Below are 25,442 nucleotides of genomic sequence, written 5' to 3'. Positions count from 1 at the left end.
TGAGGAAGGGAGAAAGTAGCCCTAACTCGGGGAGATAACCATGCATTTGCAAACTTGTGATGTGTGACTCCCAGGGAAAAGACTGCAAGAGGTTGGAGTCCATTTTAAGCACAAAGTGTTCAGTTCCATCTCAGTCGTGTCGACTCTTTGTGACCCCATGGACTGCAGCATGCCAGGCCTCCCAGTCCATGACCAACTCGGAAGCTTGCTCAAACTCATGTCCATTGAGTCGGTGATGCCATCCAACCATCTCATCCTCTGTCGTCCCCTTCTCCTGCCTTCAATCTTCCCCAGCATCAGGGTCTTTTCCCATGAGTCAGTTCTTTGCATCAGGTGGCCAAAGTATTGGAGCTTCAGCATCAGTCCTTCCAATGAATATTCAGGACGGATTTCCTTTAGGATGGACTGGTTGGATGCACAAAGTGTAGGCTTGCAAAATTCTAAGCTGATGGGCCTGGTCTGACGGTTCATCGTCACTCCAGCTGCTGTAAGGGCAATGCACCGAAGAGGAAGAGGGGAAACGGCAGAGTTGGAGAGAGCAGTGGGGAAACCCGATCAGGTATGTGATGAAGGGGGCTCAGACCGGGGTGGAGGGGAGCGGAGGGGCCGAGAAGTGGTCAGAACCTACGACCAGCTTGGAGGAAGGAAGGCAGGCAGATCAGGCTACTCCCCACTCCCCAGCACCAAGCAGCCGAGTGGCTTCAGGCTCTGAACGAGGGAGGCTCCTAACGAGGAACTCCTAACCCCTGCCCTTACGGGGTGGAGAAGGAAATGGCAACTCACTGCGGTATTCTTGGCTAGAGAATCCTGTGGAGAGAGGAGCCTGATGGGCTGCTGTCCATAGGGTCGCATAGGGTCGGACATGACTGTAGCGACTTAGCATGCATTCATGCGTTGGAGAAGGAAATGGCAACCCACTCCAGTGTTCTTGCCTGAAGAATCCCAGGGACCGAGGAGCCTGGTGGGCTGCGGTCTATGGGGTCGCAGAGAGTCGGACACGACTGAAGCGACTTGGCAGCAGCAGCAGCACCAGCCCTCGCGGGGGGCGGGCAACTTTGCCACAGCCTTGCAGCCCACACAGACGTGTATATGAGCTGAGCCCCAGATCCGCCACTAACTGCGGGGTGTCTCTGGGCTGACAAAGCCCTCGGGGCGGACGGCGTGCTTACTACTTACGAAAAGAAAACAACAGAAGGGACCTAACACGTGCAAAGAGCCAATGAAGTGCACCTGCGCCCCGCGCCGCGCATCTACGCAGGCGCAGAGGCCCAGCGGCGACCGCGCGGGGCTCAGTGCGCGTGCGCCGGGCCCGGCCCCCGCGTGCGCCTGCGCGGAGTCGCGGGGAGGCGGCAGAGTAGCAAGGGCGCCGGGCTCCGGGCGGCTGCGGGCGCCGCGGGTCGCGGGGCCTCCGTCCGCCATGCCGGGGATGGTGCTGTTCGGCCGGCGTTGGGCCATCGCCAGCGACGACTTGGTCTTCCCGGGGGTCTTCGAGCTGTTGCTGCGAGTGCTGTGGTGAGGGCGCGGGCTCAGGCTGGCCGCGGGCGGGGAGGGTGTCGTCTGCCCCGCGCTCGCGTCCCTGGCCCCCTTCGCCGCCCTGGGACTTGGGTGCCACCGCTCTCCCGGTTTACAGGCGGGCGGGCCGTGCCCAGGGTCACGGGCGGGCCCGCCAGCGAGACGCTGGCGCTGCGGGGCTCAGGCGCCCCGCCTGAAGCCGCCGGGGCGCGCTGGCCGCCGAGGCGGTGGCCGCGGAATCTCCTCCCCCGGAGCCGGGCGCTGCCGCCTGCAGCTCTCCAGCGCTCTGCACGGAAACGCACGGCATCCCGTGTTTGCCGGACGCGAGGTTGGCAACAGTACCCTTCGTGCGCGGTTCCTGAACCGGGCGCGGCTGAATCCCAGGACCGCGGGGGACTGGCACTTACTCTCTAGTCTGTGGAATCGGGCGCCTGAAGTCTGTCCCCAAAGGGTCTGAGCAAAGAGTAATGCAGGAGACACGGGTTCAATCCCTGGTCGTGGAAGATCGCACATGTCTGGAGCAACTAAGCCCAGGCACCACAACTCTTGAGCCCAGAAGCTGCGTCTAATAAAGGCTGTACGTCCTAGAGCCCTGTGCTCCGCCTTCGAGAAGCCATCGCAGTGACAAGCCCGCGCAAGCTCCAACTAGAGAAAGCCCACGCGCAGCAAGGAAGACCCAGCGCAAGGAAGACCCAGCGCAGCCTATATATATATATCTGATAACGTTTAAAAAAAAGTATTTAGATTCTTTAGGGGAAAGAAACTTAACAATGTGAAATATTATGAGCTGCTTCTTAGTCCTTTTGTAATTTTCAGAGCCCGTCTTACCCAGATCATTACCTGTTTTATTTCTAAACATGGAATCATAATGTTACAAAACTGACAAAACCACAGTTACCTAGTCCAGTTCCCCTTCTGGCCTTGAACCCCCTAAAACTAGGTTCTTGCCCAATGATGCTCTCTTCCTGATTCTGAAATAACCCCAGTGGTGAGTCACCGTGGTCTTGGATTGTTTGATGCTTCCTTTCATTGTTCTGCACTGAATTGCGAAATACACCTAGGAGTCCACAGCCCTGGTCCTTTCAAGTTGATCGTGGTCACCACGGAGACTCTTCCCGTAGCTTGTTTCCCAACCTCTTGTTTTTGTATTGCGCACAGCAGGTTAGGATGTGTTGTTGTCAATTACATGGTAATACACAGAAGTAAAAATTCTGCTGATAACTGAACAAGCATATACTTTGTTGTTTTAGCTCAGAGTCACAGTGGGGCCTTTTTCCCAGGAGTTTGCATTGAAATTGCTTGCTTATGGCTTTAACTGTATTACAGGGACTTCCCTGGTGAGCCTCCAAGCTTCCCTTGTAGGGTCACAGGTTCAGTCCCTGGTTGGGGAGCAAAGATCCTGCATGCCAGAATTTTTTGGCAAGGCCAATAAATGAAGTAATAAATGTATTACAATAGGCATAGAATAAAAACAATGCCGTCAGCAAAGTATGAAATTCATTAAAAAAAGGAAAAAGAGCTGTACTCTTAATTGATTTAGTAAATCTTTTATTGGTGGTGGTTTAGTCTCTCAGTTGTGTCCGGCTTCTGGACCCCATGGACTGTAGCCTGCCAGGCTCCTCTGTCCACGGGAATCTCCAGGCAAGAATACTGGAGTGGGTTGCCATTTCCTTCTCCAGGGAATCTTTCACACCCAGAAACTGAACCCCGGTCTCCTGCATTGCAGGCAGATTCCTGACCGACTAAGATTCCAAAGTGAACCTGGCCTTGTTCGTCATGTTTTGCAAAGCGGCTCCCTGGGTTCCATTTCTGAGCCTGCCCATGTCTCTACAGGTGGGTTGGCATCCTGATGCTGTACCTCATGCACAGAGGGAAGCTGGACTGCCCGGGGGGCGTCCTGCTCAGCAGCTACCTGATCGTGCTCCTCGTCCTCCTGGCGATTATCATAGGCACAGTGTCAGCCATCGTGTGTGTCAGCATGAAAGGTAAGGATGAGGCTTTTCTATTGGACACCTTTTCTTTCTTTCCTTTTTTTAAAGCAGAGCCTTCCTTGGTGGCTCAGCTGGTAAAGAATCCACCTGCAATGCGGGAGGACCTGGGTTCGATCCCTGGGTTGTGAAGATCCCCTGGAGAAGGGAAAGGCTACCCACTCCAGTATTCTAGCCTGGAGAATTCCAGGGACTGTACAGTCCATGGGGTCACAGAGAGTCAAACACGACTGAGCAACTTTCACTTTCTCTTTTAAAATATTTGTTTAATTTGGCCGTGCTGGGTCTTATTGTGGCACTCTGAGAGCCTTAGTTGTCCCATGTGGGATCTAGTTCCCTGACCAGGGATGGAACCCAGAGCCGCCCACAGTGGGAGCACGGAGTCTTAGCCACTGGGCCACCAGGAAGTCCCCTTCACTGCTTTTTACGGCTGAATGATGCTGCACTGAGTGGATATCCATGGTTTACCCAACCGTTCGTCAGCTGGTGGGCATTTGGGTTGTCTCCGCTTTTTGGCTATTACACACAATGCTGCTTTGAACAGTCGCATTTTGTCTTGACATAGCCGTTATGTGTTATTTCTCTTGGATGTGTACCTGGGGGGGGCACTGCTAGATCATACGGTAACTCTAACTTTCTGAGGGGCTGCCAGCCTGTTTTCCAAGCAGCTGCCCCATTTTTCTTTCCCGCCAGCACTTCCCGAGGGCTCGTTTCTCCACATCTTCCTCAACACTTATTATCTGACTGAGGACAGCCGTCCTACTGAAGTGGTACCTCACTGTGGTTTGGAGTCCCTTTTCCTTGATGACTAATGATATTGAGCCTCTTTTCATATGCTCGGTAGCCGTTTGCATATCATTTTTGGAGAAATGTCTGTTCAGATCCTTTGCCCAATTTTAAATCGGGTTCTTTGTCCTTCATTGATGAGCTGTAAGAGTTACATGGCTGCTCTTTTTTGTGTGCGATAGTGTATTTTTTGTGGCTTTGCAGGGTCTCTGCCGCTGTGCAGGCTTTTCTCGTGTTGCCACAACTCTAGTGCGGTGCGGGGGCTTCTCTCGCTGCAGAGCATGGCTCGCGGGCTCGCAGGCTCCAGTAGTTGCAGCACGTGGGCTCAGTTGTTGCGATTCCTGGGCCCTAGAGCACAGGCTCAGCGGTCGTGGGGCGTGGGTTCGTTGCTCTGTGGCATGTGGGGTCTTCCCGGACCGGGGATGGAACCCGTGTCTCCTGCACTGGCCTGTGGATTGTTTACCCCTGGGCCACTAGGCAAGTCCCAAAAGTTACGTCTCTTCTTAATAACTTCTTCTATCTGTTACCGTTTTCTGCAGACAGCCACTTAGCTGAGAATGCCTGAAAACGTTGCAAAGCCTCCCTGTCGCTTACTGTGGTTTGCAGGATGAGCTGAGCAGTCTGCTGGCTGCTAAAGAAATGCATCAGTAAATAAGAGCTCATCAGTCAGAGGCAGGGCTGCCTGGCGGGCTGCCATCCAGCGTGCTTCAGGGTGTGTTCGCTGCCTGAGTGTAGGAGGAATGCCCAAGCGTAGATGATGGTGAGAGGACTGCGAGGGAGGAAGTAGCCGGTACACCCGGGACGGAATCCAGGTCTCGACGTTTCCGAACCATAGACTGAAACTTAAAAGATGGTGGGAGATACAGACAGCAGTGTTAGGCGGAGTGTTTCGTGAGAACAAGACCTCAGGGTCCAGACGAGCCAGAAGCACGGCGCGTGGCGAGTCGCGCAGTAACATGTAGACTAGAGCGCTGTGTATTTTCACGTAGCTCTGAGAACATGGGCGCGTGGGGTCTGGATGAAGGCGGTCCCAGTCCTGCCGTCTAGTCGGACGCCCGGTCTGGAATGGCACCAGTGCTGAGGCTGAAGGAGAGGAGGGAGCTGGGACGCGTGCGTGGAGGTTCTGAGTGCGGTCGGATCTTCTGAAAGATGGAGCCTCCAGGGTGTGTCCTTGCGGAATAGGCTGTGTCTCCGGCTGTCCTGTACAGTCCGCTCACGGCAGTCTGTTCCGCGCCCCAGGGTGATGGCTGTAACGGTTGGTTAGTGAAGGTGAAGGTTTCCCAGTCGTGTCTGACTCTCTGTGACCCCATGGACTACCGACCATGGACTTCTCCAGGCCAGAAGACTGGAGTGGGTGGCCTTTCTCTCCTCCAGGGGATCTTCCAACCCAGGAATCGAACCCAGGTTTCCCGCATTGCAGGCAGATTCTTTACCAGCTGAGCCACAAGGGAAGCCCCACAGTGGGTTAAGGATACACTTTTTTTGCCCCCTTAAACATTTTCCTTCAGAGATGTTTAGTGGTGTCAGGCCACGTTCACACCGCGTGAGGGATGGATGACCTCATGCCCCAGGCGAACCGGGCCCAGCTCACCCGTCAGGGCTCGGCAAGCGTCTGCTGGGTGAGGGGTGTCATGGGTGGACCCCTTTTCCAGCTGACAGCCTTCTCCAAACAGAACCAGTTTTATTTAGGACTGCCCCCGGCTCCTCACATAGTGTCAGACGCCTGCCCTCTGCCCCACGCTGGAGTGATCCTCGGGGGTCGGTGGTTGGTTCAGGACTGGACATGTGACCTGGATCGGGCCAGTGAAATTTGGGGAGTTCCCTGGGAAGTTCCAGGACATCCTCCCCTGCTTGCCTGGGAAAGATCCAGAAGCAGTGTGTTGTTGTCCTTGGGGAGACGCTGCAGGAATGATCTGCCGCCTCCCCTCGGGGCTAGGAGGGCACCCATGCCAGCCATGCCCTGCGTTTCCAGTCCTCTGAGTCAGGACAGGTCCTGCTGGTTTTTAAACCAGCCTGTGTTGGAGTTTCTGATGCTTGTAGATAAAGATACCAAAGATGGGATTTTATAAAAAACATGTTAGTTTAATTGCCAATAAATAACATTGTATGCTTTATTAACAATGTTACATAAATTTCAGTGACAAATACTGTAAAGTTAAGGAAAAAAAAACGCAAATGGGATGATTCAAGTCAGATAACAAGTGGAGTAACCATCCCAACAGAGATGATGACTGAAGGCTTCCAGTTAAATGAGCCATCTGGATGAAGTCAGAATTTCTCTTAGCAACGTAGGGGTGTAATTTCAGCTCATTACCTTAGTAGAAACTATAAGGTTTCTAGTTTTGATTTGAAAACTCCCTGATGAAACCCTCTTGTTTCAACTATGTGGGAGGTTTCATTAGGGAAGATCCACCCTCATGAGCTTCCCAGGTGGCTCGGTGATAAGGAAGCTGCCAGTACAGGAGCCGCGGGTTCGATCCCTGGGTGGGGAAGATCCCCTGGAGAAGGAAATGACAACCCACTCCAGTATTCTTCCTGGAGAATCCCATGGACAGAGGAGCCGGTGGCTACAGTCCATGGGGTCACAAAAAAGTTGGACACGGCTTAGCGACTAAACCACACCACCCTCGCGAGTACTGCGTTTTGACAGAAGGCCCTCGAGGGCAAGGTGTGCCCTTGGCCACGTCTGGCTTGAGTTTGAGGAAGTCTTGCTCTCCTCGCCCTCTGTGACCCAGGCCTGCCCTCTGCGGCTTGCGCATCCGTGGCCCTGCCTCAGGAGGGGCAGTGGGGTTACCTCTCGAGACCATGTCGAGGCCATCGTGTTCGGGGACGCGGTCACACCATCCATTCTGGGCATTGTCTTCGTGATGCCCACTGCAGCACCATGTCCAGCCGGCGGCTGACTGCCCCGAGGGGAGAATAAAGGTTGACATAAAAGCAAGATGTTTTCCTAGGCAAGCATGCACATAAAAAAGAGGCTTTTTCAGCGTCTCCTGTCTTTTCTGGACCCTTCGCAGGAAGTCGCGTCTCCGACCGCCTCGCCTCTGTCTCTGCCCCACTCAGGCGGTGCCAGGGCCTGGGGTCCTGGGTCCGGGCGCGCAGTGTCCAAGCAGCCCCTTCCTCGGGATCCTTGGCCTCCGGGGTAGGCTGTGAGCAGATCCTCCTTCCTGTTTCTCTCTGGTGGTTGGCCGTTGTTACAGGATAATTCTCTTTAGAGACGGGGTGGATTTCTGCAGACCTGCACTCCTTGCCCCTCAGGGAGAGAGGCAGCCGTATCAGTTATCTTAGGACTTTCTGCTTTGTGGCCTCAGTGAGGCCTGATGGTGTCCAGTGTTCTAAAACGTGACCCTCAGTAATTCGTTCTAGTGGGAGGTAGCTTTGGGAATTTCAAAGCTGTTTTCTTATCAAATTATGTTTCAGATCTTAGGTTTTTTTTTTTCAGTTACTGCTTTTGTTTGAATTGTGTGGTGGTTTTGATGCTGAAATTGGTGTTTATCACAACATCTCCTGAAGGGGGAGAGTTGGTGTTTTACACCAAGAGTTAACGATACTTGGGTTTGTCTTACAAACGCAGTTTTAAATGTTGTGTCTCGGTGGTGGGCATCCACAAGTGGTCTCCGGGTCACACTTGTTCTCTTCCCAAGAGTGATGCCCACGGGGTGCTGGTGAGGCAGAGAGCCTGAGTCATGCGGACCTGGCTTTAGAAAGTGCTTGCTGAGCTCTGTGAGCCTCTGCTTCCTCATCTGTGAAGTGGGGTGGTGACTGCTTCACAGTCGTCCTGAGGGTGGAGGCGTTTCGGGTGGGCGGTGTGACAGGTGGTCCTGGACCTTCCCGGCTGTGAGGCCTGGGTGACCGCCTGCCCCTGCTCGCCTGTGACAGATCTGTTTCACGTTGCTTGTCCTGGCGTAGTTGTTAATAGAGCCTCGTTTTGCCCTCAGAAGTATCCCGACGTGGAACGTGACTTTATGGTCAGTGTAGTTAGAAAACCCAGAAGTGTATGTGTTTTTTTTTTAATTATTTATTTTTGGCTGCATTGGGTCTTGGTTGCTGAAAGCACAATCTTTTCTTGCGGTGTGTGGGCTTACTTGTTCCTGGGCATGTGGGATCTTAGTTCCCCAACCAGGGATCGAACCCATGTCCCCAATATTGAAAGGCAGATTCTTAACCACTGGACACCAGGGAAGTCCTCCCAGAAGTGTTTTTAAGCCCCAATGAGTCTAAGAAATAATTCTGAAGCTTTTGTCACGCCTCGTATCCCTCGCTTTGCCTCTCACTCTCAGAGGTAGGCAGTGGTTCCCAGTTACGGGTAGAAACGCCGCTGGCGGGGGTGCAGCCAGCACAGATCTGTGCTGCGGCCGCCGTGTTTCTGCCGAAAGGAGCCGCCCCATCCCTGCGGAGGCCAGTGTGCAGCATGGACGTGCTCTGTGTTCCAGGGACCATCTGTAATCCAGGACCGCGGAAATCCATGTCCAAGCTGCTGTACGTACGCCTGGCGCTCTTCCTGCCAGAGATGGTCTGGGCATCCCTGGGGGCCGCCTGGATCGCAGATGGCATTCAGTGTGACCGGACAGTGGGCAACGGCATCATCGCGACCGTCGTGGTCAGGTGAGGTCCCGTCTCCTCCTGCGGGCTCTCGTCCGAGGTGTGCTCGAGGTGGGGTCCCTGCAGGTACCCTGGTGGCGTGCAGGCTTCCTGAAGTAGTTAGACACGAGGCGGGAATGGTTCATGGTCCAGCACACACTTCCGGCTGTGGTTCCCTTCCTTGCCAGCTCCCACTTTTGTGCATGCCCTCCGGCCCCTCAGAAGAGGGAAGAAGCCTGAGACCAAAGCAGGGCACGAACTACAAGTGGGACAGGAAGCTGCACGGTGTGCGGGACTGCTGCAGAGCACAATCCACTGGAGCAAGGCTTTTGCCTTTTCCAGCTAAAAATCGTACAGATGATCTAGCCCTGCCCCACGGGCTGTGAGTCAGGGTAGGGGCTCCCGCCACACTCTCGAGCCTTGCAGCCGAGGCTGCGGCGGCCCTTCCCGGGTCACCTTCCTGAAGCACACACGCTCCTGCACCCACGGTGCCCTGTGCATCGCGGGCAGCCTGAAGTATTGAAACATATGGATGAAAGGGCTTCCCAGGTGGCGCTAGTGGCAAAGAATCTGCCTGCCAATGTAGGAGACTCAAGAGACGCGGGTTCCATCCCTGGATTGGGAAGATCCCCTGGAGGAGGAAATGGCAACCCACTCCAGTATTCTTGCCTGGAGAATCCCATGGCCAGAGGAGCCCAGTGTGCTGCAATCCATGGAGTCCCAAAGAGTTGGACACGACTGCAGCGACTGAGTGCAGTGCGTGGATGAAAGCCGTTCGTGCATGGCCCGAGTGCAAGAAGCTTCCCTGGTTTTTCCGAGCAGAGCCCTGGGGCCCCAGGGAGTAAACCGCGGTCAGGGGCAGGGGCTTCTGGACCTGGCCGCGGCTCTGTCCACCACGCAGCCCCCTTTTCCTTTTGTGGCTCTGGGGGCTCCATTCTTCGCCAGGCCTCAGTTGGCTGTGGGCTCATAAGGAACTTTCTCGAGGAACCGAGTTGCCTGCCCCAGCCAGCTCCCTGTCTTCCTTGGTAGTTGGAGCCCCAGCTGTCCCGAGGCAGGAGATGGCCCCCCGGAAAGGCGCCCCGGCCCCACGTGGCTGAGGGGCTGCAGGACCCGGGTCTCAGCCCGCCCCCCCACCGCCCTGCAGCTGGCTCATCATCGCCTCCACCGTGCTCACCATCCTCATCGTCTTCGACCCGCTGGGGGGCAAGGCGGCCCCGGGCGCCCCCCTGGGCCCCCAGCCCCTGGACAGCCGAGAGTCCAGCCAGCTGCTGAGTGGCCTCAGGACGGCGGCGACCGGCGTGTGGGAGACACGAGTCAGGCTGCTGTGCTGCTGCATCGGCCGGGACGACCACACTCGCGTCGCCTTTTCGAGTACGGCAGAACTTTTCTCAACCTACTTTTCAGTAAGCCACCGGGGTCTGCTCCGTCTCCTCCTCCTGTTATGTGAATGCTTCTTTGGGGCAGATGAGTTCTCCGCGTCTTGAGCCCGTCTCCCTGTTGACAGAACGTAGCTCCCGAGGGCGAGTCCTCTGGGGGTGGGGGGCAGGTGGGGGGCTCCCTGTCCCTGTCCTGGGAGGAGAGGCTCAGATCAGGCCCCGCAGACTGACTCTGGGGCTTTCCCAGTCTGGGGGTCTTTTTAGGCTGGCCCTGCCCAGCGAGTGTGAGCCCAAGCTTGTCAGCCTCTGCCGTGGGCCCTTCTCAACAAGACCTCAGCATCTCTAGCAGCAAGGGTGTAAGCGAGACTAGCACCGTTTGTTACTACAAACAGGGCACATCTGCCTGCTTTATGGGCATGTGTCATAGATTAAAAATAGCTGAGTCACGTAAGTGAAATCTGAGGATAGGAATCAATGATGTGATTATGTCCCCCAGTGGGTTTAGTCTGAGGGCAGGAGAGTAAGAAACACCAGGTTCACGTACAGGCGTCCTGAGAGGGAAGGATTTTCAAAAACGTCTGTTCACTTGGGACTCTGTGTGCGCGCGTGTGTGTGCGTGTGAGCTGCGTACACCTGGGCCCTCGGGGACTCGTGGCCGTTGCCGCTGGGTAGGTGCTGACCTGCAGTGGTTTCCCATCCAGGACACGGACCTGGTGCCCAGCGACATTGCGGCCGGCCTCGCCCTTCTCCATCAGCAGCAGGACCATGCACGGAGCCCCCCGGAGCCCACCGAGGTAGTCACCCACTCCCCCGGGCCCTTCCAGGTAAGCCTGCATTTCTATTGGGTTGTGCCCTTTTGACATTTATACCTATTTGTAAATTAAAAAAAAAAAAACACACCAGTTTTAGGAACAGTGATTGGCGTCTTGATGTGTGGACTTGCCAGTGGTTTGGCGCCTGTCAGGCGAGGCCCCTCTGCATCCCCTAGCCGTGAGGTGGGGGAGCCGACTCCTGGCCAGCCCACCACCCATCGTGTGTTTCTTTCCCCCGCCAAACATTCTCTTTTAGGAAACTGGCTGTTGTCTGCACATCAAAACTTCCTTCTGGGATGGGACCAGGTTCTCCCAGAGTGCATGCACTCTTTCCTCTAAGCCTGGGGAGCAATTCAACTTTGTTTGGTGGTTGCTTTTCCGCCACAGATTTCTGTGCTTTTGAAAGAGAAAATTGCCCGAGGATCATTTGTCTGTCTCAGCAGGTCATTCAAGCCCCTGGTTCCCAGCAGCCCCTGTTGCTACACGTGGTGTCTACACGCGCATCCAGCAGGAAGTCACGGGCTTATTTCACCAGAGCTGCAAAGTCCCAAGGGATTTTTGCTGCTAACTTGTGCATTCTTCTAAACGAGGGGTCTGGACTTCCTGGTGGTCCAGCAGTTAAGACTCTGTACTCCCAGTGCACGGGCCGTGGGTTTGATCCTAGTCAGGAAACTAGAATCCCACATACCACATAGCACAGCCAAAAAAGTCAGGGGGTTCTGTCTGTATTCAGGGATCAGTTTTTCCAACAGAAGTCCTCCAAGAGGTCTATTCCCTGAAGAAAGAAAGGGAAGAATCAGGAATTTGAGTTCGGGTTTAAGATCATAGCACGTTCTGCCAGAGATCAATCAGCAAGGACCTACTGTGTAGCACAGGGAGCTCTCCTCGATGTCCTCTAACATCTGATGTGGGGAAAGAATCTGAAAAAGAGTAGAGTGTGTGTGTAATGGAATCACTTGCTGTACACCTGAAACTAGCACGGCCGTGTAAACCAGCCACACTCCAACATAAAACGAGAATCCAAGGCGGACAGTGCCGACCCTCTCTGTGACGGGCTCCCCTGACAGGAGGCTGTTTTTCTGCCCCGCAGGAGGCCGATCTGGACGCAGAGCTGGAGAACTGCCACCACTACATGCAGTTCGCAGCCGCCGCCTACGGGTGGCCCCTCTACATCTACAGGAACCCCTTCACGGGGCTCTGCCGGGTCGGCGGAGACTGGTAGGTCGTGCGAGGCCTCCACCTCCCTGCCGAGGTCGCTTGCTGTGGTGTCCCGACTCTACTTTCTAAAGATAATCACATTCCCCTTTTCTAAAAGCTTCTTCCTATTTTGAAATATCTCAGAAACTGCAGGTGCAGTGCTGACCACTCCCGCGTCCTATGTCTGGAACCCCGGTTGCAGCTCGCTCTTGTCCCGTGTGCTGTGTCAGTGCCTCTCCATAAACATATGCCCCCCCCCACCCCGAGAAAAAACCATCAGAAACTGAGTTCTGGACATCATGCCCCTCTCCCCAGTTACTTCAGCTTGTGTTTTTTAAGAACGAGGTCTCTCTTGGACATAAATTACAGAACAAATGTCAAATTCAGCAAGTTTGCCATCAGCTATTCAGTTTTCCTGACTGTCCCAGGAGTACCCTCGGTAGCACATTTTCCTTCGGTCCAGGATCGTGTGTTGCACTGAGCTGTCACATCTCCTTAGTTTTCTCCAGTTTGGAGCAACTCCTCAGTCATTTTTTCATATCTTTCATGATACTGACATTTTGAAAAGGACAGTCTCGTGGGTCGTAAGACAGTGTTCACTCTGCCTTTGTCTCGTGGTTTCTTCACGAGCGGTTCAGGTTACACATTTTCGGCAGGAATGCCCCACGCAGAGCGTGTGTCCTTCTCGGTACCTCGTACCAGGCGATGATGCTGGCTTGTCCGTTCCTGACGAGGTTAGGGTCTCTTCCCATCCCTATTGGTTTATTTTTTGAACACGGGAAGTATTACCACGGTTCCAGACTCTAGTAAGAAGCGTACATAGGTATCATTTAAAGGCCGTTAAAGGGACTTCCCTGCTGGTCCAGGGGTTGAGAATCTGCCTTGCAATGCGTGGGACACAAGTTCAATCCCTGGTCAGGGAACTAGGATCCCACGTGCTGTGGGGCAGCCAGGCCCCAGTGCCACAACTGGAGTCAGTATGCCCCAGCGAAAGATCCCTCACGACAGCTGAGGCCCAGTGCAGCCAAATAAATGAGTAAATGTCTTCAAAAAGCCATTAGAGGTTAGCCAGACAGAGTGTGAATACTGTCCTCAGAGTCCTTGCATTTGCTGGGGGACGGGCCGGCGGGCTGGGTCTCCCGGGCGCAGCCGCGACACCTCTGCCCCCATTCCAGCTGCAGACGCAGGACCGCCGACTACGACTTGGTCGGAGGCGATCAGCTCAACTGCCACTTCAGCTCCATCCTGCAGACGACGGGGCTGCAGCACCGAGACTTCATCCACATCAGCTTCCACGACAAGGTAGAGCAGGCCGCGCCTTCCTCTGGGTCCTCTGGGGTTCTGGTGGAGGTTACACACGAGTCCCCTGGGAAAATGTGCCGAGACACGAACACAGACACACGCTCACCCCCAAATCTCACGTGCTGCTTCGGCGGGTTCACGCGTGCCCGTGATGCCCCCCAGGGTTAGTGTGAGACCCCCAAATCTCACGTGCTGCTTCAGCGGGTTCACGCGTGCCCGTGATGCCCCCCAGGGTTAGTGTGAGACCCCCAAATCTCACGTGCTGCTTCGGCGGGTTCACCCCCAAATCTCACGTGCTGCTTCAGCAGGTTCACGCGTGCCCGTGATGCCCCCCAGGGTTAGTGTGAGACCCCCAAATCTCACGTGCTGCTTCGGCGGGTTCACGCGTGCCCGTGATGCCCACCCAGGGTTAGCGTGAGACCCCCAAATCTCACGTGCTGCTTGGCGGGTTCACGCGTGCCCGTGATGCCACCCAGGGTTAGTGTGAGACCCCCAAATCTCACGTGCTGCTTCGGCGGGTTCACGCGTGCCCGTGATGCCCACCCAGGGTTAGTGTGAGACCCCCAAATCTCACGTGCTGCTTCGGCGGGTTCACGCGTGCCTGTGATGCCCACCCAGGGTTAGCGTGAGATGGGCAGACAGCTTCTACTGAAGAGCCGTGAGCTGCACTTGGCGGGAGCCCCACATGGGTGCCGGGGGTTAGTCGCTGACGATTCTGGGTCTGGCTCCATGGTGTTCATACTGGGCAGCAGGCCTCCCACTCGGGAGGGTCTCGGAGTTGCCGGGCAGGTTAGCGAACCCATAGCAGCCGGTCCGTCTGGTGCCAGGGGCTGTCCTGTGCTGCTTCATGGCTCCCTGCGTGGTCTGCAGCGGCGCCAAGAGCCCAGAACCTCGGGGAGCACAGCAGTTCATGTCTGCTGTTCAGGAGACTCTCCCGGGGAGCTTTCACATCTCTGGAGCCCAGGCCACAGCTGTGCTGTGGGAGCCCGGCTCAGGAGGAGCCCCCACAATTGCAGTGCACAGACAGTTTGGGGGACCCCTGTGTACTGTACTTGAGCCCGTGGGCTCCTACACGCCTGCAGTGTAGACCCATCTGGGGCGTGGGAACATCTCACACCACGCTGCTGAGGTCAGAGCATGTGGGCGTACAGAGGAGGCGTGTTCTCACGTCACCTCTGTCTGCTGCCCAGCTCGGTGCGGGTGCCTGGATCCCCTGGTGATGACCGCCGCTCCGTGATCACACTGCTCAGTGATCACTGGTGAAAGGCCCGGTGGGCTTAAAGATGGCAATTTTCCACAGAAGGCTCATGTCTGCTCTGGGGGCTCTTTCAAGACGCCTTCACACCGCCACGCATAGAGCCCCTCTCGGGGGCCTCCGGGGAGGTGAGGTCGCCAGGCTCCGACACACGCCCGCTCCCCAGGCACAGGCACCGTCCCCTGGTGTCCCCAGTGCCAACCGCCTGCGGGTGTCTGCCGGGCCCCGCACCAGCGGGAGGACCGGGTGCCGGGCGCTCAGCGGACGAAGGGCCGGCTGTGCTGACGCCCGTCCTCTCCGCCCCCAGGTGTACGAGCTCCCCTTCTTGGTGGCCCTGGACCATAGGAAGGAGTCAGTGGTGGTGGCCATCAGAGGGACCATGTCTCTGCAGGTACGGAGCCCGCCCACCCGCCGGGGAGAGGGGCGCGGGCGGGGCCCAGAGCTGGGAGATGAGCCAGGAAGCCTCCGTGACAGCACCCGCCCCGGGGAAGCGGGCCCAGGGTGTGAAGCGGGCCCTTGGAAAAGCAGGTGAAGCCTTTTCCTTCTCACTGAGAAATGTTGTAAAGTTAACACTGGCAAGCTGGACCCGCTGCTCCCAGGGGACTGCCCACTTGACTCCCCAGGCCCCTGACCCTGGTGACCCTCCCCTTGAATTTTCTGCACCCAAAGCCGGAAAGAATACTAAGTGAAGTCATGCAGTCGAAAGTCACCCCGCGCTCTGGGTGTCCGCTGGCCCGACCCCGTGTCGCCTCCCCAGTGTCCAAGCTCGACTGCCCACAGGTCCCTCAGGCGCGTCCTGCCACCTGGCACTGCCCCCCACCCCCCGCCTCACGCGGCCAACGGCCTCTCCCCACACGCTGTTTCAGGACATCCTCACAGACCTGTCTGCGGAGAGCGAGCCCCTCGACATTGAGTGTGAGGCGCAGGACTGCTGGGCACACAAGGTAGGGCCGGGGGCGTGTGGTCTGGAGCCTTCTGTCGGGGGCACTCAAAGCGGTCGGGGCAGTTCCCCTCCAAGCCTTTCCTCTTAACACTTCCGTGTAGCGAAGGCTGCTGATGCCCAGTGCCATGCGGCACGACCTCCCCAAAGCCCTGAGGGGTTCCTTTTGATTTTTAAGAGAAAGAAGCAGGTTCACAGCGACTCAGTGACTTGCCAGCAGCCACACACTTACTGGAACAAGTGTCAGAGTGGGCATCTGAGTGCCTCTTCACCTGTAACTGAGGCAGTCCTTGACCACGGTGAAGAAAGCGTCAGTGCAGCACAGCGCAGGCAGGGCCCCAGGGCCCCTCCCGAGAGGCAGGCGCCCCCAACCCTCCCGAGAGGCAGGCGCCCCCACAGCCTCAGCACTTCCTGCAGCTCCTTCCGCAGTTCGCGATGTCACAATACCCACTTCTCGTTTCACTGTGACTGTGCGCTCTGGGGGTGGGGTGGGGTGTGGGAGCCGCCAGCCCCTGGGAACCACCATTTTACTGTCTGCGAATTTGCTTGCTTTACGTTCCTCGCGTAAGTGGAATTATATTTGTTCTTCGTGACCATCTTACTTCACTGAGCATAGTATTCTCAAGCTTCACCCACGCAGTAGCGTGTCAGAATTCCCTTTGGCTGTCGTGAGGAACACGGCTGTGCAGCTAACGGCTCGAGTCCCCGCTCTCCGTTCCGGGGGATCTGCCCGGAGGCCGGGTGGCTGGGCCTCCTGCTGTTTCTCCGTTGAAGGTTTCGAGGAACCCCCAAGCTGTCGTCCAGCACAGCTGCACCATGTCACATCCCCGCCAGCAAACTACGTGGGTTCCCGTTTCCCCATGTCCTCGGCGAGACTCTTTTGACGGAGCCGCCCTTGGTGGGGTGAGGTGGTGTCTTTGCGGTTTTACTTTTTCACCTGATGACTGACGAGGCTGCAGATGGAGGGACGTCCGGAATGGTTCCCTGAAGGGCACCCCTGAGGAATCGGGGGAGGGCGCTGGGCTTGTGCTGCTCTTCTACGTTCATGTGTGATTTTTAACCACAACATATTGCTCCTGTAGTGATCACTTTTTAAATAGAACGCTTAGTTTTTATAAAAGTGTATGTTCCTGCCAGAGTGCGGCTGCTGGCAATTGAGGCCCCGTGTCTTGTCTGGACAGCTTTTTTCTTTCCAGGGTTTTCTGTTCTTACTGTTTTTGAGGGTTTATGGGGTTTTGTGTGTGTGCCGGGACACTCCAGAGAAGATCCAGGGTGGCAGAGGCTTTTGGATTTCATTCTGCTACCAGTTAGGAGCTTCACAGTCCTGGGAATGTGAATTCTTTCCCATTAACCCTTAGTTGTCTTTTTGTCCCTGAATTTCACAGGAAAGTCCAGTTTATTACTAGACGTGCGTGAAGGAAAATAAGAAATTTAAGATGTAGTATAGAGACCTACCAACCAGCCAACTGCCCTCAGAGCCCGGCGGCCTTGGTGTCTTGCCTCTGTTCTTACACGTGTTTGAGCCGCAGACCCAGGCTTCGTGCTGCGACGCTGCTCAGCCGAGGCCTCCGCCACCTTTTCACCCAGCGACAGCTCCTGCCCTCTAGCCAGGAGCACAGCTGCTCAGGGGCTGAGGGTGAGACTGTTCCCTGCTCTTGGCCTGGGCACCTGGTTCTGGCTCCGACGCTGTCCAGGCTGTGTGGCTGAACATCCTCTTGGCGTGTCACCCGTAACGCATGTGCCAGGGAGACCCACCGCCAGCCAAGTTGTGGTCCAGATGCCATGTGACTCTGGCTGCCCTGGACAGACAGCTTGAGGGGTGCCTAGCTGGCGGAAGTCGACCTCACCGCGTGGCAGGCGTGGGAGGAAAGGGAGCTCTGGCCAGTGGCCCAGACCGCCTGGCTTCTCATAGGTGATGCCGGGGTCCGCGTTGTGCTCACAGGGCTACAGAGTCACGGGCTGGGGAACGTGCAGTAGCTTTCGGCACCACCAGAAGAGTCCCATCTCATGTGGAATTTCCCCCGCTTCATCCTGTTGGAGATCAGGCTGCCGGGCCTGGAGTCCTATGCTGTCATGTAGGAAGCGTCCTGAAAACATTTTTGGTTTATAAGGTTGTCCCTCCTCAATTGGAACTACTTAATGTTCAAGAAGTCTGTTTTGTGAACAGCTGTATTTGTTAGAAAGTTGTACTTTATTTTTGGAAATTGAGAACTGACCTCCCTAGAACTTACTTCCAATGGTTTCAGCGCGGCTTTTGCCGGAACGGTGGCTGCTTCATCACTGTTTGCGATTTTAGAATTTTGGTTTTTTGCCATCATTTTAAAAGATCAGTCGCTTATAACCTAAACCTGACCAACCCTGGGAACTTGGCGAAAGTAAATTGTGGGACGTCCATACAGCAAGATGCTCTGCGGCTCCAGGAAAAGCCATAGAGACATCCACTGACTCGGAAAGGTGTTCCTGAGGTCACCTCTTGGTTGTTGGAAATACCTCTCGCGCCCCTGCTTTGCGCCAGGCTCCACACCAGCTTCCAGGAACACAGCAGTGGGCGGTCGATGAGGCTGCTGGTCCCAGGGTGGCCCATCCTGTGTGCGGGGACAGAGTCACAGAGGGGGGCCCATGTAGTCCTGCCACACCCGACAACCAACAGCTCCCTGTGTCTGCACTTGCAGGGCATCTCTCAGGCCGCCAGATACGTCTACCGCCGACTCGTCAATGACGGGATTCTGAGCCAAGCGTTCAGCATCGCACCTGTGAGATTTCAGCTTTTCCTTTCTCTGGCCTTCTCTGCTGTCTGTTCTCTCGGCCGTTAACCTCTCTGCTCTCGCCCCCAGGAGTACCGGCTGGTCGTCGTGGGGCACAGCCTGGGTGCGGGCGCCGCGGCGCTGCTGGCCCTCATGCTCAAGAGCCCGTACCCGCAGGTCAGGTGCTACGCCTTCTCCCCGCCCAGGGGGCTGCTCAGGTACTCCTTTCCCTTCACTTACGATAAATGGTCAAACTGGTACTTTGTCTGCAATTTAGTTACAATTCCTCATCCTCAGGAGAAGTTTGTGTCAAAGCATTGTTGGTTGAAAAAAGACGGGCCAGCCTTTCATGGGTCTCTGGACCACGGCTATAACCCCCTAGACGGTGCAGCGTGAGGCCCGTCTTCAAATTGAGCTTTAACTGGCGTGTGTGATAGTAGTTACGGCTGTGAAACACAGTCAGATGCTCACTTATTGTGAACTGACCACAGTAAGTCTAGTTAGCATCTGGCGTCGTAAACAGTTACAGAATCTTTTCTTCCCTTAACAAGAGCTTAAGAGCTTTCACACATGCAGGACAGTACTGTTAACTGCAGTGGCCGGGCGGTGCCTTACCTCCCAGGGACTCACTCACTTTACAACCAGCAGTTTGTGCCTTCCTTCACCCGTTTCACCCCCCTCTCAACTCCCTCCGTCTGCTATGCCTCCCACCCTGACAGCCAGCGGTCTCTCCTCTGTGTGCCTGAGCTTGGTTTGTGTTTCCGGTTTTCACATGTAAGTGAGATCTTACAGCATCTGTCTTTCTCTCTCTGACTTATTTCACTGAGCATACTGTCCTCAGGTCCAAACATGCTGTCCACAAACGGCAAGGTTTTGTTCTTTTTTAGGTTAAGACAGAGTGCAGCATGTTTATTTTAAGCATACTGGTGTTAAGTACACACCAAAGTTGCTTACAGTAACAGGCCTGTTGATTTTGAACAAAAGCACAGATTCTTTTGCTTTTGTTAATTTTTAATTGGAGGATAATTGCTTTACAGTGTTGTGTTGGTTTCTGCTGTACATCAGTGAAGATTTCACTGTTTTTTATGGCTGAATAGTATTCCGTTTTATATGCACACACACCTTATCTGTTTTATGCACTCATCCATTAGCGGATAATTCCGTTGTTTCCACGTCTCAGCTACTGTAAACAGTGCTACAGTGAACGTGGGGGTGCAGGGATCTTTCAAGTGTCTTTGTTTTCTTTGGATAAATACCTTGAGGTAGAATTGCTGGATCATTTTTTGAGAAACCTCCATACTGTTTTCCGTAGTGGCTGCACCAGCTTATGTGCCCACCAGCATCATGCAGTCATACCCTTTTCTCCACATCCGGGGCAGTGCTTGTTACGTCGTGGTTTTTTTTTAATTTACTTATTTATCTGGCTGCCCTGGGTCTCAGCTGTGGCGCGTGGGACCTAGTTCGCTGCCCAGGATTGCACCGGGGCCCTTACACTGAGAGCGTGCGGTCTTAGCCCCTGGACCACCAGTGAAGTCCTTCCCGTGCTTTAAAAACAGCTTTAGCACCTGTGTACGTGTTTCAATATAATATAGTTTGAATCTGCATGATCTTGAAATTTAGAGGAATGGAATTATACTTTTGGTTACTTCCCCTTTTATTTCACATATTTGATGCCTGTAAAACGTTGTGTAAATACTCGTTACGTTTCATCATCTTATCACAAACCATCCGTCTGTTCTGCTGGTGACAGACACTGGGCTGTGCTGGGCCCTGGAGTGTGTGCCGGCTCTGTGTAGCGGCTGCTCCTGTTCACACCCTCACCAGTGTGCACCAGTCTCCACATTCTCACCAACACTTCAGTGTCAGATGTAAACCTCTTTCCCAGTCTGATGGGTGCACAGTGATGTTCCACTGTTTGACACTTCCGTGATGAAGCGACGTCTTTCCATATAATTATCGTCTCCACTCTGATGAAGTTCCTTTCGTCCATTTCTCTGTGTACCTTATTTTTGCATTGTGTACGTATTCAGTACCTCGGCTGTTCATCGGTTGCAAGTATGTGTTATAAATACACTCTTTGATGTCTTTTTACTTTAAGTCTTCAGCTTATGAGTTCTTTAACGCTGATTTGTCATTCTCTTATGATTTTTGGGTCTCTCTTATTTAAGAAATCTCTGTGCTAAGGATGTAGAGCTAGTCTCCTGTCATATCTTTTAAAAGCCGTTTAGTCTGGCCTTTAGCCTTTATTTAGGTCTGTGATCTGTTCAATTCGGTGGTTTTGTGTATAGTGTGATTCAGTTTCGTTTCCTCCCCTCGCAGCAAGCGCAGCATCTCAGCACGGTTTCACTAAGAGCCTGTCCTTCCCTGTTGCTGACACGCAGCGCCACTCCTGCCCGTAGGAGGCGTCCACGTCCACCCTTCCCCGCTTCCTGACTGTGGACACCACACTGGGTTAAGGCCCTTATTTGTCTGCTCGGTGCTGACACCTAGGACTCTAAGCAAGTCGCTGTAACTGCAGTCTCATTTCTCTCCTCCTCTAGAGGATGGAGAACAGAGTTGAGTTCTGGGGACACTGACCGCTCCCTGGCTTGGCAGTTAACTCACTTACTCTTGAAGCCTCCCTGAAGCAACTTTTTTATTTCAGCAAATCCCTTTATGAATACTCCAAGACCTTCATCGTGTCCCTTGTCCTGGGCAAGGACGTGATTCCCAGGTGAGCATGCTGGCCGCCCCAGCTGGGCTCGGGCTGGCGGGGAAGGCCGAGTGCCGAGCTTCAGTCTGGCCTTCTGCTCGACAGGTTGAGTGTAACCAACCTGGAAGATCTGAAGCGGAGGATCCTGCGAGTGATCGCCCACTGCAACAAGCCCAAGGTAACTCAGGGGCCCTGGGGCCTCCCCACCCGGCTGTCTGGGGCCTCCGGAGGCTGTTTCTCATTCAGAGTCTTGCAGTCCAGGGCTCTTGATGCTGCTAGAAACTCCTCCACTTCCCTCACAGACCACAGACACGCCCGGAAGGCAGATGGCTAAGCAAGCACAGATTAAATGCTTCGATAGAACCATCCCTGTTTGGCTGAGTCATTTGCTCTTTGTCATCTTTAGTCCTGTCCTGACAGATAGCATTCTGATGCCTTCAGTCCCAAAGCTGAGAAAATAAGGCTGTCAGAGTTTAAGAGGCGCTGGTCCTGCTGTGCTGTGGGCTATCCTACCTAAGCTCTGAAGTTAATCCTGAGGTTAGGGCTGACAGTGTCGTGTCCCCCCCGCCACCGCCCCCCAGCATCAGGCTGCAGGCCGGGCTCTCCTGCCCTTCACACCGGTTGAGGCTGGGTGGGCCTGTCCCCTGCCAGTGTGCAGACAGCTGTGCTGGTCTGGTCTGACCACGTCTCCAACGATTTGCAGCCTCTCGGCTCAGGCCACAAGTGCACTCAGGTTTACCAGTAGAGAAGGCTACCCGTGATTTACTGAAGAGCTTTTTTTGTTAAAGGGCAAGATTAAAAATGACTCTTAGAAGACGATTCAAGCCGGGGTAGGGGACAAAGTATACATAGCTGTGACCAAAAAAAATTATACCAAAATGTGGTTTATTTAGATGGGATTAGAGATGATTTTTACTTTTTAACATCTTCATTTTGTGAATTTTTTGTTGTTGCTAATCAGAAGATTTTAAAGTAAAAAACAAACTTTCTCATCACTTCCTGCATATTAAAAAAAAATACATATATATATATATGTTTTTAAGGGAAAAACTGGTTTACGGACTTGCCTTAAAAGAATTGAAGATCATTCCCCCCCCAAATCTGCTTGAATTTGTTTTCTAAACATTGGTTCAAGTGTGATGGCATCAGTGCCTCAGAGACCCTGGAGTTTGGGCCCTGCCTGCCACACTGCTAAGACTCATGTTGAGAAACTAGAACGCTGGACCTCGCGGCTGTGGGGTCACCGCCCCCAGACCCCAGCTCCCGAGTCTCAGGGGGTCTCTGGAGTCACGCGGGCCGCCCCCCTTCTCCCTGCAGTACAAGATCCTGCTGCGCGGGTGCTGGTATGAGCTGTTCGGAGGGAGCCCCGAGGACCTTCCCACCGAGCTGGATGGAGGCGACCTGACGCAGCCCCTCCTCGGGGAGCACAGCCTGCTGGTGCACGGGTCCCCAGCCTACAGCTTCTCCAGCGAGTCCCCGCTCGAGTCGCCCACCAAGTACCCGCCACTCTACCCTCCCGGCAGGATCATCCACCTGGAGGAAGAAGGCACCTCAGGGAGGTGAGTGTGGGCACCCCAGCCCCCGCGGTCGTCACCCGCCAGCGGCAAGAGGCAGCCCGTGGGGTGACGCGTGAGGCGGCGCTCACGGGCTCGCGTCTCCTCCTCCAGCTGCTCCTGCTCCCCTGCCGCTCGGTACACCATGAGGTGGGCCCACGAGTCAGAATTCAGCAGAATACTCATCGGCCCCAAGATGCTCACAGACCACATGCCAGACATCCTGATGAGGGTCCTGGACCACGTGGTGTCCGACAGGGCTGCCTGCATTTCCTGCCCGGCCCAGGGAGGCTCCAGCGTGGACCACGCATGACCAGGGTGACTGGGAGCTGCTCGGACTGTGGACCCCACTGGGGTTCCGACGAGGCCAGTAGGTGGATTCGCATCGATGAGAAGTCGAGGGTCTGCTACGTGACTAATTTGAGAAGCACTTTTGCTCACAGTATTTGCAGACGCAGGAGCTAGGAGCGCGCTGAGTGATGGGCAGGTGTGCAGAGAGCTGCAGGACACCCTTGCTCATAGGCCTGCCGCTTCTGGGAATCGGGCTTCAGACCCTAATGGACCTATAAGCGCTTGCCCCTTGGGCCACCCTTTCGGAGACTGGGTCCCGCCTTACGACGCGTAGGTCAGCCTGTGGGTGGTTTTACCGGTCACGTTTTGAATGTGTTTTTCTGTCCACTATCAACACACACGAAGCCTCCAGTTTTCTTGCAGCTCTCCATGGCCCAGGCATCTGACTGTACCCCACCCCTGACGCAAACCCCATGAAGTGGCAGTAAGCGGACTTGTTTAGAAAGCACAGACCCACAAGGACGGGACAGAACAAGGAGATGGCCAGAGGTAAAGGGACTTCTGGGTGAAGTGGGAAAAACAGAACAAACCTGTTTACAGAGACACCCCGGCCACCTCTGCCTGGGGCAGAGCAGACGCTGGGGGACTGGCCAGAGGGATAGCGGGAGAAGCTGGCTCACCCGCCGCGCGGTCGGGGGCACTGGGTCAGTGCTCCTCAGTGCCTCCCACTCGGCTTCCAGACCTGCAGACCTCCGGGGCCGCCAGCACCCTCAGGCCAGGCAGCTGTCAGAGGCATACCACTCTGGCTTTTGAAAACGTGTGAAAGCTCACGTGAAAAACTTCGACTAAAATGCCACATCACTTTCATTTCTCAATGTAATCCCTGCACATTCCCAGCGGCAAGAAGGAAAGCGATCCTGGGCCCCTGACCCACCTGCTTGCTCGGTGTCAGATCTGCTGTCAGCTTTCACTGTCCAAGCTCGAGCCGGGTACTGCCCAGCCGCCTGAGGAACAAGGGACCCAGAGAAACAAACCTGGGCGAAGCTTCAAACCCTCCTGGCTACAGCCTGGGAACAGGGAGAGTGCTGCAGCCACAGCCTGATCCACAAGCTGGAAATCGAAAAACACCTCCTGGACAGGAAGAGCATGAAAGATGGAGGCCAAAAGCAACGCCTGAATGAGGGGAGATGGGCTTCCAGACAGAGGAGCCCCCTGAGCACAGGGTCAGGAGATAGAGACCCACCCAGGACGCGAAGACACGGGCAGACCCCGTGAGATGCGGAGACACAGTACCTCGCCCTCCAGAGTGAAGGGCAGAGGTGACCAGGGGGAGGGGGCGTCCTTTTAAAGAGTCAGAAGAGGGACTTCCCTAGTGATCCAGTAGCTAAGCTAAGACCCCATGCTCCGAGTGCAGGGGGCCCGGGTTCAATCCCTGGTGAGGGCTGGTTCACACAGGCCACAACTAAGGGTTCCAGGCTGCAGTGAAAACATCCTGCATTCTACAGCTAAGACCCAGCACAGCCAAATAAATGAGCTTCTTAAAAAGCCAAAGATGTTACTTTCATCCTGGAATTTTAGACTCAACCAAAAAGTATCTGGGTATAAGAGCTCAAAAATAGACAATCCACATATTTCTCAAGAAGCGCCTAGAAAATCCATCAAGATGAGAAAGTAAATTAGAAATGACTCCTTAGTCAAGATACAGAAGATAAAAGATGAATATAAGAGAAGCGGTGGTCAGAGGGCTCTGTGCCTCTAGGGAAATGAAAACTGATGGACCGTCTGGAAAGATCCAGATAACCGATGGAGAGGCAGCGTTAGATCATCAGGTACACAGGAAACAAGGCAAACCAACGACTGTCCCTGAGAAACCACGGACTGCGGGAAAGGCAGGTTCCCTCACCACACGGCTGAGCGTCTCCGTGGCCGGGGCAACGCAGACACCAGGTACCAGTGCCACCCAGCAGGACTGTATCGAAGGAGCGGGAAAGGTGTGTCGAGGGTGGGAATGTCATGGGTGATGGCTAGAACCAAAAATACAAGGAATAAGAGCACGCGGTTTAACGTGAGCCCTGGGGAGGGTAGAAGCGGAGGTGCCATCAATCACCAGCGGCCAGTGAGTGAACTAAAGCCTCCAGAAAACCCCAAGGGGCAGGGTCTGGAGCACTTCCCGTCTGTGAGCCTGTGGAGAAGTGAGGAGAGCCACACCCCCAGCCCTTCCCCCGCACCTGCCCCTCTAAGGTCTCTTCCATCTGGCTGTTACATCCTTTTATGATAAACTAGTGACCTGGTAAGAGAGAAAAGCATATGATTCAGACATACTGTGGAGTCTCAAGTATCAAGAATTACTTAAGAATTACTTAAAAGAACTCAAAATAGACCCCTCTGGGGAGGGTGTGAAAAGGAAAGACTA

At 54.8% G+C, this 25,442-nt stretch overlaps 1 protein-coding gene across 1 annotated transcript; it reads left to right on the top strand.

Annotated features, from left to right (window-relative positions):
* The first annotated feature begins 1,295 nt into the window (after positions 1-1,295).
* Positions 1,296-25,388, top strand: DAGLB (diacylglycerol lipase beta). The gene is made up of 15 exons (XM_070362525.1): positions 1,296-1,512; positions 3,346-3,497; positions 8,720-8,891; positions 10,012-10,270; positions 10,945-11,067; positions 12,146-12,273; positions 13,428-13,554; positions 15,117-15,200; positions 15,676-15,753; positions 18,422-18,502; positions 18,584-18,711; positions 21,138-21,206; positions 21,291-21,363; positions 22,503-22,744; positions 22,853-25,388. Exons 1-15 carry the CDS (start codon positions 1,418-1,420, stop codon positions 23,049-23,051), a joined length of 2,010 nt encoding a protein of 669 aa, XP_070218626.1. The 5' UTR covers positions 1,296-1,417; the 3' UTR covers positions 23,052-25,388.
* Positions 25,389-25,442: the final 54 nt, after the last annotated feature.

The sequence above is a fragment of the Bos mutus genome, chromosome 25, assembly GCF_027580195.1.
Source record: "Bos mutus isolate GX-2022 chromosome 25, NWIPB_WYAK_1.1, whole genome shotgun sequence".
Taxonomy (NCBI): Eukaryota; Metazoa; Chordata; class Mammalia; order Artiodactyla; family Bovidae; genus Bos; species Bos mutus.
The sequence above is the reverse complement of the archived record's forward strand: the minus strand, read 5'-3'. Positions and strand labels throughout refer to the sequence as shown.

Bases quoted from the DNA above. Each gene is read 5' to 3' on its own strand.
- DAGLB (XM_070362525.1), top strand. From the start codon at position 1,418: ATGCCGGGGATGGTGCTGTTCGGCCGGCGTTGGGCCATCGCCAGCGAC. The intron at 13,555-15,116 runs GTAGAGCAGGCC...CTCCGCCCCCAG, and splicing joins ACATCAGCTTCCACGACAAG to GTGTACGAGCTCCCCTTCTT. The intron at 15,201-15,675 runs GTACGGAGCCCG...ACGCTGTTTCAG, and splicing joins GAGGGACCATGTCTCTGCAG to GACATCCTCACAGACCTGTC.